The sequence below is a fragment of the Dunckerocampus dactyliophorus genome, chromosome 7 (assembly GCF_027744805.1).
Source record: "Dunckerocampus dactyliophorus isolate RoL2022-P2 chromosome 7, RoL_Ddac_1.1, whole genome shotgun sequence".
NCBI lineage: Eukaryota > Metazoa > Chordata > Actinopteri > Syngnathiformes > Syngnathidae > Dunckerocampus > Dunckerocampus dactyliophorus.
Window position 1 is genome coordinate 3577967 of NC_072825.1, and position 19480 is coordinate 3597446.

Here is a 19480-nt window from a genome sequence, read left to right on the forward strand (position 1 = left end):
ATCTGAGATTCTATTCGACATTCTATAACATCCTATGTAAATATGCATGGGAGTATCCTCCTTCTCTTCTTATATGCAACTTATTTACAACTGTTGTACTTTGTAACAGAGAGTGATGTTGACTGGAGTCAAATTCCTAGTACATGATAAATAATGCTGATTCTGATTAATAGGAGAGGCAAGGGAAGAACCATGTCAGAATCAAAAACAAATTCAACAGGTAAATCCTCCATAACAAACATTAGCAAATAAAGAATATTTTCTGTCACCTGTCCATCACTACAGCCAGATTATCAAAGAACTCCCCCACTGTTGTTGGATGTTGCCTGCAGAGTTCGGATACAGAGATGACGACATGCTACGAAGCCGGAAAACCAAGCTTCACTTAAAAGAGTAGATAATAAATTAGTATAAGATTAAGCTTTGTGACAATATTAGTGAGTTAACCTACGCAATCATGTGATCTCTTGCATACCCTAGCCTACCTGCACATTGGTTCGTTGTCCAGTTGTCAGGGACAGGGATATTGTTTTTATCTGCATATTCAAATGCCAGTTGGCAACTACCAACTAGCTGACCATGAAACTGGTCAGCTAGTGTTTGGAAACGTCCTCCTCCATCTCATCTGTGAATATTATCTTTGCTTCAGCTACTGCACCCCAGGCAACTGATTATACTTTCACTTTCTTCTTAATAAATCTTTGGAGGCTTGACTTGTCATAGGAATACAGTATGTCCCATCCTTGAAGTCTTACCTCACCCCAGAGCCACCTTTTTTATTAATTATTTAGTTAATTATTTAATTATTAAAAAAAACACCTTCTCTAGCATTTCTGGCTAATCATCAACTAGCATCAATAACAGCGTTTTACACCATGGTAGTTCATAAACATGGATGATATAAATTGTTCTACCTAAATCAATTTGCTTTGACACATCGTTGATTAAGTTGACAGGAAGAAATTTTATTTTCACATGCAAAAAACATTTCACATCAAAAAAGCATGCTTACCAAATCACCATGAGGTTCTTTTCTCTGTAGCAAGTGGAACTGGGAGAGGCTTGAAAACTTAATTGTCAAATGACCACAAATATGTTCCTTTTCCTCGATACAGAGGGTGTCTCACATTACCCGATGTATCACCTCTTCAGCGTTTATTATTATATCTACTTTTGTAATGAGTTTTATACAATTTGTTTTTAATTTACAAACCTCACTTTCGTTTTAACATAGTGTTGTATTGCTTTATAATTTTTTTTATGTTGTTTCGGAACTGTAGAGGGACACATGTTGAATAGGAAGTGAATAAATGTATTAGCAACTGATGGAAAAGAGAGGTAGATATGAAGAAGCTCTGCTTCTTCCTTCTCCTTTTGGACACGTGGAATTGCCAATTGTAATATGTGACGTATACCTGGGTAAAACAGTCTAAATAAAATGTAACGTTTATTCAGGGTTTTTTTTAAATTTCTTGGATATTGCTACGATAATTGTAACTAGTTCGAACGTCAACAATACACTTCCGTTATCAGTGAACAGTTTTAAGAGCTCAAATGTCGACTGAAATGTGGAGGAAGTACACGAGCTGATCGCCGAGAAAATAAAAAATAAATAAATATTTTGTGAAAGAAAGTATTGAGGAAAACACACACTTCACGACATTTTCCTAAATGAAAGAAATTAAACCACTGATCTTTAACCCCATAGTTCATTAAAAAATAAAGTTGTCCAAGCTCTGAGCAGCTAACTAGCACCTCCTCTCGTACCGTTAGCTCGGCGGACTTACGTGGGGTCGGCGGTGATGTACAGCCAGCAAAAGAGAGACAACAGAAGCCACACAAGCAAATCCTTCATCAAGCCTTCTAAAGCTTCTTGACTGAACTGTCTAATTTACTTCTTTTTATAACTCCTTTACTTTTTTGTTCCACGCCTACTCTGGAAACTCAACAAGGTTTCCGGTTTTACTTTGTAAAATAAAAGTATTGAACGTATTGACCCGCACCCAAAAATGAAAAAAATGGTACCAAAATGAAGGCACTTACATTAATTTATTTTTCGCTCACTGGCTAGAACATATATCGTGATCACCTCTTACGAATGCCAGCCATAACCATTTCAATGACATCCATTTAAACAGATTTCTTTCTCATATTTTACATTTCGAACTACATTAGACATGTGGCAAATTACCTACACGCATTTTAATTTGACACGTGGTACCGGAAACCGCATCAACAAAACTGAACACATGATATTTGTATTGTAGGGGTGCACTGTTTTGATTAGTTGTACAGTGTCATCCACTTTGATTGGCGAACAAGAAGTGAAAACTAGACTAACGAGTCTAATTACCATATTAGTACTGCACTTTTAGATTTGTATGGTGTTTTAGTTCAGGCGTTTTCAAAGTGTGGCACAATGAGCCTCCCCTCAGAGAACACGATGAACACTGGCCTTTAACTGTTTTTCTGCAGCGAATTTGGGTTATATTATTACCACATTTGGTGGTGTTAATGCAGCAACTACAGATCAATTAGTTTTGCCAGTAAACATAACTGAAGTTAGCCTAGCAAGTTTGAAAAAATACCGTACTTTTCTTTATTTCTCTTGTGTGCCTCCCACTTTGGAAAAAACACACTCTTTCACTCCGATAAGGCTTTGAGGGCGGATGCCTGTGTGCAAGACATACATATTTTGGAGACGTGCGTTATAACAAACAGTTTCACCCTCTGGGGATAGTGAAGTGACAGCTGTTTGTAATATTGACTTTTTCATATTCTGCTTGGTCAAACAACAAAATAGTACCATAAAATGTTTGGTGGGCCGAGTTCTCATCAAATAGGCTATAGAGATTATTTTTCAACTTTGCCGTGTCCTCATTTCAGGAAAGATGGTTTCCTACCATAAAAAAACTGCTTCAACTGGTTGGTTATAAACAAAAATGGAGCTTTACTGTGTGTTCAAGTTCTTTTAACATTGACTGACAGCTCATATAGAAGGAATTCACTAAGTTAATGTGTCCCAGTTACCCGCTTTACGTTTGTGTTCACAATTGTCATGTTTGATGCGGTTAAAAGGAATGATTATTCAATTGTAAATGCTACACGGTCAAAGACACAAATCATGTTAAAATGACAGCAAAAGCATGGTGAAACAGCATAGATGTAAGCGAAAATGCATTGAAAGTGTAGCCTCTCTGCTTTGCTCTCTCCCTCTGTGTGTGTGTGTAAACGGCGCTCTTTAAAAGTAGATTTTTTACGCTTACTTATGAAATTTAAGCTGGTAAAAACACAAGAATAACAAATATATTTAACCCAGTATGTTTTGGGTTGGAATATTTCAGTTATGTCACTTAAATAAATCACACCCCTTGACACCTTAAGAGTTGCTCTTGCATCGAGTTGAAATTTCGACTGTTTGTAAATGTAAATATTGACAGGTATAAATCAGGGAAACCTCCACATCTTGATAATAGTGAGACAGACAACATACAATCAGTGTGATCAAACAAAACAGAGAATGCTGATAGAATTTACAGAGAATAGTTGGATCTTATCACATATGATTAAATTTAACTTGACATACTGTTAGTCATATGTGCATCGAAAAGAGTGTGGATACATGCAACCTACAGAGACAACAAAATAAAGGAAAAGGAATAGCAATGTGAAAGAAAAAACACTGAGATGATGAGAAAAGTAGTAATCACCATTAAACACAATGTTACACAGTTACTACTAGGTGGCGGTATCAATCGGAACAATCCACCAGCAGAAGAAGAAAAAACAGGAAGTAACATGGCAGCAAGCGTAAGTGTCAAACATGGACTGTCGTTTGGCAAACACTCATTGTTTTTCACTGTCCAAAGAAAAACACCTCCCGGCAGTGCGTGTGCTCAAAGAGCGGCAGAAATTCGGAGTGTGAGAGCCGCAGCCAGCGCAACGGTTCAACATAACGAGAAGTTCTGTTTGGAGCTGGTCAGGTGGGCTAACTAGCCGAGCTAGCGAAAGTTCCCCGCTATTTAAAGGGGCCACCGTAAAGCTGATAAATGAGAGCAGACATCGGCTGTACAACAGTCATGACAACAAATAGTAACCATGGAGAAAAACAAGCAGCACCTTCTTCATCTCAACATGTTCTCTTTCTCTGACGACACTGCAACTCAGGTCCAGGGACTACGAGGGCTTTGTGTGCTCCCTTCTGCTGCCAGAGGGGGCGCGCCGCTCCGCCCTGGCTTTGAGGGCCTTCAACGTGGAGCTAGCACAGGTAAGTACTGGTAGTTCAACATCTGGACTGGAGTGGCATTTGTTTTAATTGGGGGTAGGGGTATGTCTTTTGATCTTTTGAAGCAATTCAAGTGAGAGTCAGATTTGTTTTCATGTACAGCAATTTTTAGTGTTATGTACTCTCACTATCGTAATATTATGATGTTACTGTCAGGTGTTTCTTTAATGTGTGTGTTTGTGCGTATTTGTTTCTCCACAAGGTGAAGGACTCTGTCTCACAGAAGAGCCTTGGTTTAATGCGAATGCAGTTTTGGAAGACAGCCATAGAAGACATCTACAGAGACAACCCCCCAAACCAGCCAGTCAGTAACGAGCTGTGGAAGGTAACTACCAACACTTGTTAACATACACTCAGAGACCACAACATTGTTTTTAATTTTTGACAAACGTACTTGTAGTTGTTTCAAGTTCTTTGCTGTTTCTGTACTTAAACGCTGTCCTGAAAAGATGATTGAGAAACGTGCATGATGTTTTGCAGGCAGTGAGGAGGCATAAGCTGACAAAGAGATGGTTGTTGAGGATCATAGCAGAGAGAGTAAGGCTCACTGTTCATCACCTTGTTAGAGAACAGCAAGCTGTGCAACATTCAGCAGTTGGACATGTGAAATCAAACATTTAGAGAAGGTCAAATTAAGCTAATCTGTAAAGGTTATAGTGCATTTTAGATTCATCCTGAAATTTCATCCGAAAGCCTAATATCCCTAACTTTTTGTAAGTAATGTAGACAGTAGATCCCCACACATTTGTGATTCTGCATTCACTGCCTGCAAATGTGGAGATTTTTGGTTAAAAAGAATAAAATTAAATGTTTTTCTCCGACAGTAGGATGTTTTTTCAGCGGAAAACACATCTCATTCACCATAAGTCAGTAATAATTTATAAATATGTGATAATACAGTTGTCCCATGCCATATAGCGTTCAAATTTTGCGGCTTCACTCTATCACGGTTTTTCCACTATATATTCATTAGTAAATCATGCTGTTTCATGGGAATACGGCCTATTTTTAGTAAAAAAAAAAATATTTTTTTTTTTGCCTAAATTAAGCATTTTCAAGTATAAAATATGCTAAATGTCAGTCCAGCCTTAAAACGTGTAGGGAGATAACCACAAGTTAACATATGATCGGCAGTCATTACTGGCATTATAACAGCAAGGAGCGTGGATTCTGTGCAGTAGATACAGTTTAGAGAAACTCCTTTTCTAGTCTGGTAGCCTCAAGTGTTAGCATGACGACCAGGCTAAATGTTATACCGTGACTCCAATTCCATTTGTTCATCGATCATCTTTTATGATCATTAGTGGTGAGTAACTATACATTTTCTACATGAAATGTGTTTAGTAAGTGTGTGAGGCATATTCACGGCTTAAACCTGAATTGTGTTGTGAGTGAACAATGGCAATTAAAAAAGATACAGGCAGGGTCCTGGAGCTGAATTTAATCTAATAATTACAACAGTCTCTTTTATTGAAAATGTTGATTAAAAATCGAAAGAGAACGTCAACATTAAGCTAGCAGGAGGGTTCGGAGGTGGGTGAGCGAGCTGTGTGTCACAAATAGACATTTTTCGGGCGTATCACGGAATGTAACCACCGTGAAAAGTGGGGATCTACTATGTGTGCACAGCTTGTAAAAAGTTTGTGTGTTTATTATGTTTGTATCATGTGGCACGTCAGGAAAAGGATCTGGATGACAGACCATACAGAAACCTACAGGAGCTGGAGTCATATGCCGAGAACGCACAGTCGTCTCTGTTGTACCTGCTCCTGGAGTGTTTAGGTGAGAATGTCTAACAGGAGCAAAACAAACTGGTCATGGTGCATGACTACCTCTGCGGAAAAGGATTTTATCCGTCTTCTTAACGAGTGACTACCCGTGTGTGTGCGTGGTGTTGCTAGGGGTGAAAGACGTCCATGCGGACCATGCGGCGAGTCACATCGGGAAGGCGCATGGCATTGTGACGTGTCTTAGAGCGACTCCTCATTACAGCAGCCGGCGCAGAGTTTACTTGCCCATGGACATCTGCATGCTGGTAAGGAGACTTTCTCAATGCCAGTGTTGATCGCCACTTTCTAAACGTGACCTACAGTAAGATCCACATGTAAGAGTTTTTATGATTTGGACATTATACACCGGCTTAATAAACAGTTATAAACACTTGTATAGCGCTATTCCACCTCCAAGGCACTCAAAGCGCTTTGACACTGTTAGCACATTTACCTACTGATGACGCAGCATCAGGACCAACTGGGGGGTTCAGTATTGTGCCCAAGGATACTTGGACATAATCATATGAGGACGGAGGATCGAACCTGCAACCTTCAGGTTGGGAGACAGCCACTCCACCACCTAGCATGCCGCCCCTAGTACATATTTCGTGGTACTAGAAATGCTAATGCATACTTGAAATTTAATATTGTTCTTTCCAGGTTTGAGACTGCTTGGATTTTGATTAAGCGGCTTTAAATTGTAATTTTACATCTGTGGTAAATTTTTCACTAAAATATTAAAATATTTTGCGTTGAACTCGGACCTTGCGCTGCAAAGATTGGCCAACTCAACCAGAAAAATGACAAGGCCATATGAAACCATTCTAAAATGCTGATGCAGCGCTTTACACAGGCATCAAGTGGGCACTTAAAATGTTAAGCACCCCTTTCTCTTGCATGCCATGTAAAATGTTGGGGACATAGTCCATATTTCCTAACAGGCAACTAATAAAGCAGTTCAGAATAATGTGGCATATCTCGTACTGAGCTTCCATGGTGCAATTATAGTGTACAATTTTTTTTTATGACTTACATTTGTTATACTACAAGTATATTGCACAGGTGTGGCGCGCCACATCATTTTATGTGGCTTGCCAAACCGTGGGACTAATGCATGTCAATAGTGCACTTCACCTTTGTGCTTCGAAATGTATTTGATCCGTCATTTTGACAGAAAAATTGTACCGCTTGCAGTTCTTCAAAACGTCAGTATTATCTAATCATGCAGCAACATATTCCAAGCATTTTTCAAAAACAAATACTTGAATGTCTGCTTGTCACCATGACATCCTCACTTCACTTCTCATTTCGAAACAAGTTATCCATCAATTTGTTAGTAAAAATCAAATAATCAAATGCATGGACAATTGTGTAATAATATCATAAGGTTATATTCATATATACTGACAGTTACAAGTGGCCCTGTGAGGGCAGCCGTAAGGGCAGCCTCATTTTTTTCAGATGTATACTAGCGGTAAGTAGCATAAAAACCTGCTTTAACCAATGAATGTGTCAGCTGCAGCTTGAGGCAAATTGTTTTCGAGGGAGTCAGCCATCCTCTCGTGAGACATTCCATTTAAGGCCCGAGGTGACTTTCCTGTTTTGGCAGAAGCGCTGAAACGGAGCAGACGATGATGTGTTTGTCAAACGTTGCTGTGATGTGACAAAGTCTACCACATGGAGGTCATTTCCCTTATCATTGCCATGCCTCTAAAACAGTCAAACAGTGTAGCCTGTGTGCTGCAACACTATGCTGCACGCGATTGCACTGCAGAAAGTTGACAAATTCTTGTGTGTGTCTGCAGCACGGCGCTTCCCAGGAGGACTTCATCCGCGGTAGCCGCGAGCAGAACGTCCGGGATGTGGTGTATGATATTGCCAGTCAGGCACACGTTCATCTGCAGAATGTCAGTACCAACACAACAACAATAATAAATAATAAGGAACAATAAATGATTGCCGATGCAAGACATGTAGACAAATGCTTATCCTTGGTGTGAACAAACACGTTATAGCGTCATTCACTCGCTCATATGTTGAGACCTATAGAAGATGCTCTCCCACATCCTTCAGCACTTTAATAGGAGGTTTATTTAGTGCTGAAGCCTAGTTAAACAAAGATAAGTGAATGTTTGGCCTTATTTCTCCAGACTCCCTTACGTCAATAGTATTTTTATTTTTTTTTTTACTGTATATTATTGTCTGTTGACATTTTACAGTCGCAGCAGGAATATTTGACACTGAATGCTTGCACATCCTCTGCGGCCAGTTTATTATTTTTCAACATTATTTGGCGACTGTGCTCCCAACTCCCTTGACGTCGTTAACCAGCTCCTCCCTTATAATTCTGTACTGGTCCCTCACCTTTTTCACAATCATCCTTACACCACCGGATGAAATCATGCATGGAGCTCCAGAGCGAGGGTGATTTGAATGTTATCTTGTATTTCTTCGATTTATAAATTATTGCCACAATAATGGTCTCTTTTTCACCAAGGTTCTTGTTGATGGTCTCGTAGCCTATCCAGTCTTGTGCAGGTCTTGGTCTTGCTTCTGGTGGTGGAGAGGTTTGAATGGAAGAGACACGTGTCTTTTATCCACATAATGAGTTGAGATGAGGAGTACCTTCCTGAAGTCTAACTCCTGTGGGGGTCATAATGCTTGCTAATTGGTAGGGGATGAGATACTTATTTCTCTGAATCAAATACAAATTCATTTACAATATTTATTTAATTTTATTCTTTTTTTCTTGATTTTGTATGCACTCTGTTACAAAAAAAAATTACCTTTCAAAATCTGGACTGTTCATATCTGTTCACGTCTACTTGGTTAGAATTTATTAGCTTAGTTATTGTATTGCACAACTGTTGACTGATCCAACATTTGGTATTGCTGCACAAAAAAAAATAGCATCCCTAAAAAAACAAGTCTGAGCATTATCATCTTTGTAAAGGCAGGATGTTTGTTTTGGATCTACTGTATTTAGACAGGCAGGTGTTCCTGACGTATCAAAGGTTGTGTGTTTGTGGGTTTTTTTCATTTAAATGAGTTATTCCCGTCAATCCTGTATGTGTTGTATTTTGTTCACAGCTGCTATGGTAATTTGCATCAAAGTGACAGTATGAAGGTTATTACAGAGGTGGTTTTCAACAAATACAGCAGCTTTTGTCTTATTTTTGCTCTGTCTTGATTTCTCCCTCCAGGCGCGATCGTTTGGGCGCAGCATCCCGGCAGCTGCGACTGCGACCTTCCTCCACACGGTAAGTCATGGCACAGCAACTTGTGACTTCTGGTAAAGGACGGAGACGTTTGTCTTTGTACAGAAAAGTTTTAGCGGGACAGAATTGTCCTTTTTAAAGGTTTTCAAGTAAACGCACAACGCAAAAAACGCTTCCTGCCTGGCACTTTTAATGCGTGCCGTGTGGGAATTCGGAGAGGAGTTACGATGTATAAATGCATTGGATATGCACCATATGCGGCGCATGGGGTGCCAACACGATGGGGGTGGTGGGGGAATGATTTTGAGTCAGCATTTTCTGTATTTAACAGCTGTTTGTGCATGTGTAAATGATGTGATCAATAACAGAGGTACGTCACCGGGTCTCCAAATGGAACACCTTTGGAGCGCCTAACTTTGGAAAAACCTTGAGAAATACTTACTTGATGTAGTATCATTGTCAAATTTCAAGTGGGATTAGGTAAAGACTCAAGAAATGGCCCCATAACACCAAACTAGTTATTTTCATGTTTCTAAAAAAAAATATTGTCCAAACCTAAAAAAAAAGCTTTTTCTCTGTAGACAGTCGTCCCTCGCTACGTTGCAGTTCGAACATCGCTCCCTCAGTCTGTGGGTTAAAAATTAATTAGTAAATGGCTGCTGTTTCTAGGGTTGAGCATCCAGCATTCACGGGAACTGGGACTAACGTTCCGATTCTCGCGGGATTCTTCATTTTTGTAAAATTTCGATTTCACATTTCCATGATCAACCAGCCCACCGACCCGAAAAAATGGTCGCATTACACAAACAAAGAACAAGCTGGCGAAGTGGTTCTCAATTGGCTGAGGGACCCACCATCACTGCTCAATGACAAGTGGAGACCCAAAATGCAGAATTTTTTCAACTCAAACTTCTCAAATATCTTCTATTTAAATGGACTGTTTGCAACACAATGTGAGCTGCAGCGGTGAGACGCTGTCCTCTCTTTATGACGTGATATTCTCCAGCAGATATCTGCAGCTGTATGTCAGACAGAGGGCACGTTAAATCCCCACTCAATTTCCTTCCTTTCCTGCTCGAGCTGGACAATGTCGCCCATAAACATGGAAAAGACCCTGTTGCGGCGTAGCAAATGAATAGCACAGACAAGAACGTGAGGGTCATTATATACAGATTTTTTGTCCAGGCATAGATCCGTGCCCCACTTTTGGATCCTGACCCACCATTTGAGAGTCATTGGCTTAGAGCAATGAGCTACTTTGAGTCTCTTTGGCTTGAGGTAACTAGCGAGCTGATGGAGAATGCTTGTTTCCTGCAACTAAAAGTCATCCGACTGTATCACATGTAAAATTGTAGGATTTACACGCAGCAGCGGGACCCCTGCTGTGGTGTTGTGTACACGTGAGAAGAAACCTGAAAGGTGCTCCACATGTCCTCTGTCAACCCTCTGAAAATTTAATTAAGATGAATTGTAGGCTTGAATGAGTGCCGTCTGAATCGGCAGGGAGATGCAATATTCTGAGAGATGCAATAATTTTTTTTTTTTTAATTAACCTCAACCTCATCTTTAATTAAAGAACTTTAAGGCAGAAAAGTTGGTGCCTAAACACAAACAAAACTATCTTCCCAGGGTTCACGAGGAAACAGTGATGTCCGTGATCCAAAGCACATATTTTATATTTGAAAATCTCATGGCACACCACCAAACAACAATGGCAACAGGTGGATACACAGGTTAAGTACCATATTTTACAAACTGTAAGTCAATCCGGAGTATAAATCGAATTAGTAAAAAAAAAAAATGTCATGAAGAGGAAAAAAAAAAACAATCCTGATCCAAATCTTAGACCTAGAATTTGCATTTTGCACATTTGGATCTTAATAAGGTTTTAAGTAGACCTACAATATGCAAAAGCAAGAAGGGGGAGTGAGACAAAAAACATTTGGAACTTGTAAAACTGAAATAGGTTGTTTATCACCTGATCGAAAGTTTAAGACCACAGGCTATAAAAGGCAAAATCTGCTCAAAATTGTCATTTTCTGTCAGGCATTCACACTGTCATGCCCTCCTGATGGCATGAAGATAGAAGATAGAAGAAGCTTTCTCTTTTTGAACGTGGTGGGATTGTGGAGCTGCTTAAGCAAGGCCTCTCGCAGCGTGCCATTGCTGCTGAGGTTGGGTGCAGTAAATCATAAGTAAGCCATTCTACATTTTTTTAAAGATCCTGAGCATTATGGAACAAAAAAGTCAAGTGGTAGACCCCAAAAAAACTCACACCTGCGCTGAGCCGGAGGATCCGATTGGCTGTCCATCAAGACGCAGGGCGGTCATTGACCCAAATTAAGGCCCTTACTGCTGCCGACTGCAGCGCAATAACCATCGGACAACATCTGCGGGAAAAGGGTTAAAAAAACAAAAAAGGAATTCAAAGACCTCGTCTCCTTCAACGCCACAAAACTGCCCCTTTAGACTTTGCCAAGGAGCATCAAACATGGGACATTGAAAGGTGGAAAAAGTTTTATTCTCTGATGAGAAAAAATGTAACCTTGACGGTCCAGATGGCTTCCAACATTACTGGCATGACAAGGAGATCCCACCTGAGATGTTTCTTACCCAGCACAGTGGAGGGGGGTCCATCATGATTTGGGGTGCTTTTTCATTCAGTGGAACACTAGAGCTTTGGGTAGTGCGGGGTCGTCAAACGGCGGCTTACGTGCAGATGTTGCAGCGGGCATCCCTCATGACTGAGGGCCGTGGTAACAGCTGGGTTTTTCAACAGGACAACGCTGCAGTTCACAATGCTGGCTTGACCAAGGACTTCTTCAGGGAGAATAACATCACTCTTTTGGACCCTCCTGTATGTTCCCCTTATTTAAATCCCATAGAGAACATTTGGGGATGGATGGCAAGGGAAGTTTATAAAAATGGCCATCAGTTCCAGACAGTTGATGCACTTCGTGAAGCCATCTTCACCACTTGGAGCAATGTTCCCACTAGCCTCCTGGAAACACTCGCATCAAGCATGCCCAAAGCAATTTTTGAAAAGAACAGTGGAGAACAAGAAATAAAGTGGAGCTACTACTGAGAGCCTTTTTTTTGTTCCGGTTTGGAGAGTTTTTTGTTATGTTTTGAGCGATGGTCTTAAACTTTTGATCAGCTGATAAACAGCCTATTTCAATTTAATTGTTTTCATTAAATTACTTTTTGTCTCTCTCCCCATTCTTGTTTTTGCATATTGTAGCTCTACTTAAAACCTCATTAAGATCCAAATGTGCAAAATGCAAATTCTAGCAATTTTTCAACTGGTCTTAAGATTTGGCTCAGGTCCGTACATCACTGTACTGTACACACTTAAACCAACACAACACCAGAGCAAACGACACACTCTTCTTGTGTGGTGTGTACGCTACAGGTCGTATTGGAGGACTACCTGCAGAGGGTGAGGAAGGCCGATTTTGACGTCTTTCACCCCAGCCTGCAAAAAAGAAACCCCCTGCTCCCCATCCAGCTGTACCTGCGCTCCTGGAAGAAGACCTACTGACTCTTTTCTCAAACTACAGTAACTGCTGTGCAAGTAGACTTTAAAAAATGATGGACATTTAGGTAACGTAACAAAATACTTTTACTTGGTTATTCTTTGTGCTGCTTGGAGGTCCAGATGCTCTAAAGTATACACTAAAGCGTACAATATTATAAACGTCTTCAATCAACACCAAGATTAAGATGAAAAGTATGATTATTTGTTTTTGTGTGCAGAACACTGGGTTCAGTTGTATTAGTCCGTTTGTAACCTTTCCTTCAGCAATTTTGACAAAAGTCATCATCTCTGACACATTATTGTCACTAAAACAGGTTTATCATCATTTCTTGGCAGAAAATGCGCCGTTGTTACTTCACGTTTGAAACTATTAGAAACAGCTCTTTGTATGCTGCACTACAGTTTCAGTACAGTTGTACACCACAAGCATAAGATCATAAAATAAACATGAGCTTTTTCCTGCTTGCATTCGTTCATCAACATCTACAAGAAAGGAACACATTTGTACATAAGCGAACATTAAAACTGAACTACACTCGCATTGTGAGCATCGTTTCCTTACATAACGTCACCCTGCTGTTAAGGCGGCACGTGTTGCAACGCATGCTGCATATTTCATGAAGTTAATCTTTTATGATGCAAAAGCAAGTATCACGTAGAAAAGGTGCCTTGTGTTGAAGGCAAACTGCTTTCCTTTCTCGGTGTGCGTGTTTGCCGAGACCTTTCCACAGAAGAAGCCACGTCTTCTAAGAAGGAATCACGTCTCATCGGATTGAAATGAAAGTGTTTTTCAACAAATGCACGCACAAAGCAGATTGAAGCGGCTATTTTTGGGCAGTCAGGCTGTGGGGCAACAGACAGATTCCTCGTTAAAGGAATCCTTTTGCTCTGAGAGTCTGTGTAATTAACAGTAGCAGCAGATGCACCAGCTGTGTACTTACCGCATAGACTGCTCCACGTGTACGTACTGACACATTCCCTCTATTGGCTAATTATGATAGCAAAGGAGGAAAGTACACGAACTGCAGCAAGATAATTCCCTAGTTGCTCATATGTCGATATTTTCAACAAACGGTCAGTTTTCTAACAGCTGCTCTAAAATAAACGTTCCGGTCCGCGTATTGTCACAATTCAGCATTCACCTCCCCTCAAATTTGCTGATTTATTTACTTTGCAAAGTATTTTTTTAGTTAAATTACAATTAGCCATGTGGATTATGTATACACGGTATTGGAGGAACACCTGCGGCCTGCGGAGAGCGTACCACCGCTGGCCAATTTAGAGGGTGATGGAGGCAGCGCCACAGCAGGCTGAAGAGCGGTTGTACAACCAGGCTAAAGGCTCGGCTGCTGTCAATCATCTTTCATTTTCACTCACTAGTGGTGAGTGCCCATACATTTTCTAATTTAAAATGTCTTTAATAAGTGTGTGAGGCATATGATAGGGCTTAAGCTTGGATTGCTGATTGTCGTGAGCAAACAAGTAGGAGGGTTATTGGAGCTGAATCTTCTAATTACAACGCTGACTTTTATTGCTGATGTGAACTCACAGGAGAGCGTCAATGTCAAGCTAGCAGGAGGGTTTGGAGGAACGAGCCGGTGTAGCACACGGTGGCGCCTCGATGTAGCAGCAATTTTTGCCACAGGAAGTAACAGAAATCCAATGAATCTGTTCCAGGCATGCAAAAATATTAACAAAAAATAAGTTTTATGGAGAGTACGTATGTTTTTACATGCAGAATACAATGCAAAATCATTATAAATGACGAATGAGATGGATAAATGAACATTTAACATAACTTTTAACTTTTTATTGAAGGCTTGTTGGTAAAGCCAGTGAGGAGGGAAGGGGAGGGGAGGGGAGGGGATTTGGATTTGATAGTGTTTCTCACCTTTTTTTTAATCTAATTTCTGGTACTCATGACTTTCCTTGGCCCCATGGCGGGTTATTTGGCAGTCGCACTCAATGAAAAATTGCACTCCAGTTCACAGAATGAAGTACAGGGCAAACAGATGTGTTTGTTACGCACACTATTGTACAGTAACCGAGAAGTTTGGGCAAAAAACGAATCATTCGAAAACTGGGGCAATCGAGAAACCGAGGTTGACTGCAGATAAGATTAGATTTCACAATTAAATTAATGACCGACTGTAATTATACTTTTATATTTTCATTTTGTCATTTCATTGACTTTATTTAATTTTGACACTGAAACAACCAAAATTCTGAAAAATAAAGAAAATACAGTAAATATTCATGGAAAATTAAGAAAAAATGCTCTCTAATCATTTTGACTTGCTGCAAATGAAATTTTCAAAAAATATTTTCTCGATAAAATATTTGAATCAATAAGAAGTACGTATAAACAGCACTACGCTTGAACTGTTACCCCCAAAAGTCCAGCTTCAGTCTTTTCAATACAGTGACTGTCATGACGGAGCTGTGTGGTCAAAATACGCTCTAGTAAAAAAAAAAAAAAAAAAGAAGTAGCGTTAGTCTTAGTAGAGTTAGTCTACGTCCTGTGCTATACAGTGCTATGCCATACTCTGTTTTTCTTCCAGTGTTAACAAAAGTGTCTGCAGCCATGTTGACAACACTTGCAGACATTTTGTCATTTCTTCTCTTCGTGCCAAGATAAACTTATTATCCACGCCCGGGACAAATGGCTTAAAGTAGCTTTCAAAGACTTTAATTGGGCCTTCAGAAACACTCACCTGATTGAGTGTGAGTGGACTTCAGGGGTCGAGGCAGCGGTGTCGCGCACGTCAGCGTAATTGCTGAGAAAAGCTATAATCATCTTTGATGCCGCAGCTTCTGGCTGGAAGGCCTTACGCTGACTCGCCACCTTCCAGACCACCTCAGCCTCGCAAGTTCAACAGTTCACTTGAGGGAAAGGCCCCCCTCAGGTTTTTCTCCACATCACATCACTGGCCGGGTACTAAGCATGAACATGAGGTCACGACATAGCACACCTCAAGTATGGCGGTGGTGCGGCTCTTCACCGGGTCATATAGTGGCATCGTGTTTGGCAGCATTAGAGAGAGAGATTTAGATTTGTTCCAGTATGACTTTGCCCCCAGCGCACAAAGCTACATCTTCTAGAAAGTCTTCCCTGAACAGCAAAAGCTGTTATCGCGCCACATTTTTCTCACTGTTCACGAAAAACAAGTCAGCATCTGGTGTGACCACCATTTGCCTGAATGGCATGCTGCAACATAAGGTGGATCAGTGGCATAAAATGCACCTGTGTTCGTTGTCCGTAACATACGCCTGCCCATCCCATAACCTCACCGCCACCGTGGCATTTTAATAATTGCATTTTTAATTTGAACGAGATCCATTGTTATGCCATTCATCCACGACCATCACCTCATGCATGCTGCAGCATGATAACACACAGCACTATGGCAAGGATCTGCACAGTTCCTAATGCATATGCATAAGTGGATTTCATTACGCTGCTCCTTACCATGATTAGGATTGCTATGACGGATTCTCATTTATCATCTCATTTAGAAGCTTCCACTTGAGATGATCAACACTTGTGAGGATGCAAATACACTCCTGACCCAAATCTTAAAACCAGTTGAAAAATTGCTGGAATTAGCATTTTGCACATTTGGATCTTAATGAAGTTTTAAGCAGAGCTACAATATGCAAAAGCAAGAAGGGGGAGTGAGACAAAAAGCACTTTGAAAACGTTATTTATTTAAAACAACAATTAAACTGAAATAGGCTGTTTATCAGCTGATCAAAAGTTTAAGACCATCGCTCAAAAAATAACAAAAAACTCTCCAAAGCAGAACAAAAAATGTTCTCAGTAGGACTCAGTAATGTGGAGCTCCACAGTTCTTGTTAATCACTTCAAAAATGGGTTTGGGCATGCTTGGTGTGAGTGTTTCCAGGAGGCTAGTGGAAACATTGCTCCAAGTGGTGAAGATGGCTTCACCAAGGGCATCAACTGTCTGGAACTGATGGCCATTTTTATAAACTTCCCTTGCCATCCATGCCCAAATGTTCTCTATGGGATTTAAATGAGGGGAACATGCAGGATGGTCCAAAAGAGTGATGTTGTTCTCCCTGAAGAAGTCCTTGGTCAAGCCAGCATTGTGAACTGCAGCGTTGTCCTGTTGAAAAACCCAGCTGTTACCACACAGACGAGGGCCCTCAGTCATGAGGGATGCCCGCTGCAACCTCTGCATCCGTTTGACGACCCTGCACCACCTGAAGCTCCAGTGTTCCACTGAATGAAAAAGCACCCCAGATCATGATGGACCCCCCTCCACTGTGCCAGGTAGAATACATCTCTGGGGCGATCTCCTTGTCATGCCAGTAACGTTGGAAGCCATCTGGACCATGGAGCCATCTGGCCATCAGGTTTTCTTGATAATAACCTTAAGTTCTTGCATGAATAGCTATAGCACTCTACTGCCAAAAAATGTAACTCTTATGAACTATTTTTCATGTCATCGTTATATTTGTCCAAACAAAGTCTTAGCCTTCAGTCCAATCATTCATCTATTCATCCATCTATCTTCTTCTGCTTAGCTGAGATGGGATCGCGGGGGCAGCAGCCTAAACAGAGAAGCCCAGACTTCCCTCTCCCCAGCTACTTCGTCCAGTCCTCCTCTCCAAGGCATTCCCAGGCCAGTTGAGAGACATGAGTCTCGAAAACGTGTCCTGGCTCTTTCTACTGGTCGGACGTGCCCTGAACACCTCCCCAGGGAGGCGTCCGGGAGGCATCCTGACCAGATGCCCGAGCCACCTCATCTGGCTCCTCTCAATGCGGAGGAGCGGCGGTACTACTCCGAGTTTCTCACGGATGACAGTGCTTTTCACCTTATCTGTACAGGAGAGCCCAGCCACCCTACAGAGAAAACTCATTTCGGCCGCTTGTACTCCTGATCTTGTCCTTTCGGTCACGACCCAAAGCTCATGACCATAGGTGAGGGTAGGAACGTAGATGGAGCGGTAAATTGAGAGCTTTGCCTTTCGGCTCGGCTCCATCTACACCACAATGGACCGATGCAAAGTCTGCATCACTGCAGAAGCCACACCAATCCGCCTCTCGATTTCGCGTTCCACATTTCAATCAATAAAACAAAATAAATAAATTGTGCGAAGCCCCTTATTAGAAAGACACATCTCTTCAAAAGTGGCAAAAATGTGTCCAAGCACAGATAAAAAAAAATAGAACTATTTGTCACATGGGATGCAATAAAAATGCTGTGTTAGCTTGGAAAACAAGCTAACAATTCCAGACTCAAAATGTCAACAATAGTAAGCGTGCAACATTTCAGACTGAGCATCGTGTTTTCAACACCCCAGGTAGGTAACCAAAGTGCAACATTTCAAAGTAAGCAAGTTACAAAGCAAAAAAGCTTCCAAACTCACCTCTGTTGGTCTGGCTGCTCAAGTTTTGCTCCCTTCTTGTAAAATCCAACGACGTTCCAAACTGTTGTTTTGTTTGTTTTGCTGATGTGGTGAAAATCCTCCGTGATGACTAGCTAGCTAGCTAGCGTGCCTGCTACTATTTACATCCGTTCTCGTCGTCAGTCAAGGCACACTGTGGAGGATTCCAGGCTCTCCTGTTGTTTAAAAGACGTTCTGTGAACCGATTGCTTCTCTCGCGATACTCGGTGTATGTCTCCGCAAGTGATTCATCGACAGATTTATGGCTGATTCTTATCGATACAGGAGGCTGCTACCGGCGTAGCCGAATCGTTCGCTTGTCAAACCGGACATCTGGTCGCATCGGTTCATCGTTCACAAGCCTACTTGTTCACATTGGTTCGTTTTGGTAAAATGTTACATCTAAATGAGGCTCATTAGAATTCATAATAATGTGACTGGCGTAATTGTGCCTATCTGTGCATCATTTATTCATCGGTTGTTTTTCCACTTAAAACCAAGGCTACAAAAAAAATGTTTGTTTTTTTTCCATAATTCGTTTTTTAAACTACAGCAAAAAAAAAATAAATTAAATGTATTAACTCAAAAATGAAGAAGATGAATTAAGCTTTGAAAGTTAATTTTTGCGGAAGTACTTTTACATGGACTTGGGTGTGCAGGTAAACATATGTATGAGGACCGGGAGAATTAAGAAAAGTTTGGAAGCTTTTGCTTACATCATCACCAAAAGCGGCAAATGGCACGACAAAACCCAGCCGTCCCTTGTCCCTTCACTCTGGCATGGTTTTTCAAATTAATCGCCGTTTCATGGTTGACTACAGCCTATTATTAGTCAAAACGTATGCATAGTAAAGCAAATTTTACGTATTCTTTGCCTAAATTGGGCATTTTCAAGCATAAAAATGGCTAAATCAACTAAGATACATCTGTTTTTCTTCGTGTTGACCCACGGATTGTGTCGGATGACATGTAAACTCTGCTTAAATGCTTGAATCAAATGGTATGCAATACCTTTTAACAAAATGAGAATGGCAGACCTCTCTCACGGCCAAATGCATTTCAGCTACATGACGCACTAGCGGAGCTAAATGTTGTGCACAAATCATCTCACACCATCCTGCCTTCATTTTTGACCAAAAATCTGCAAATATGAGAGGACCCACCGTAATGCCTCTCAATTCTAACACACTTTCCCAGCCTTCCGTGTTGGGATCCTCCGCATCTCCATCATCAAGGCCATCTTCATGGTCCCCTT

At 40.9% G+C, this 19480-nt stretch overlaps 2 protein-coding genes across 10 annotated transcripts in view; one reads left to right on the top strand and one right to left on the bottom strand.

Annotated features, from left to right (window-relative positions):
- The window catches only part of nagpa (N-acetylglucosamine-1-phosphodiester alpha-N-acetylglucosaminidase), a 32094-nt gene extending 13448 nt beyond the window's left edge, over positions 1-18646 (bottom strand). Inside the window, exons 1-3 of one of the 7 annotated variants that reach the window (XM_054781998.1) lie at positions 18208-18646; positions 11553-11665; positions 1788-7955 (exon numbers count right to left, since the gene is read on the bottom strand). In XM_054781998.1, coding sequence (XP_054637973.1) covers positions 1788-1855 — 68 coding nt within the window. In that variant the 5' untranslated portion in view covers positions 1856-7955; positions 11553-11665; positions 18208-18646. Of the gene's footprint in view, positions 1-1787; positions 8016-11552; positions 11666-18207 lie in introns of those variants that run through there. The other 6 variants (XM_054782001.1, XM_054781999.1, XM_054781995.1 and 3 more) reach the window with 6 other exon arrangements.
- Positions 3778-13413, top strand: ndufaf6 (NADH:ubiquinone oxidoreductase complex assembly factor 6). 3 transcript variants are annotated; one of them, XM_054782003.1, is made up of 9 exons: positions 3778-3983; positions 4168-4267; positions 4488-4610; positions 4766-4822; positions 5965-6067; positions 6187-6320; positions 7863-7964; positions 9261-9317; positions 12688-13405. In XM_054782003.1, the coding sequence occupies exons 1-9, from the start codon at positions 3799-3801 to the stop codon at positions 12814-12816; spliced, it is 990 nt and encodes a 329-aa protein (XP_054637978.1). In that variant the 5' UTR covers positions 3778-3798; the 3' UTR covers positions 12817-13405. The 3 variants fall into 3 exon arrangements, with proteins under 3 accessions (XP_054637978.1, XP_054637980.1, XP_054637979.1); XM_054782005.1 differs by lacking the exon at positions 12688-13405 and adding an exon at positions 10905-12644; XM_054782004.1 differs by lacking the exon at positions 4766-4822 and having other exon boundaries at positions 12688-13413.
- Positions 18647-19480: the final 834 nt, after the last annotated feature.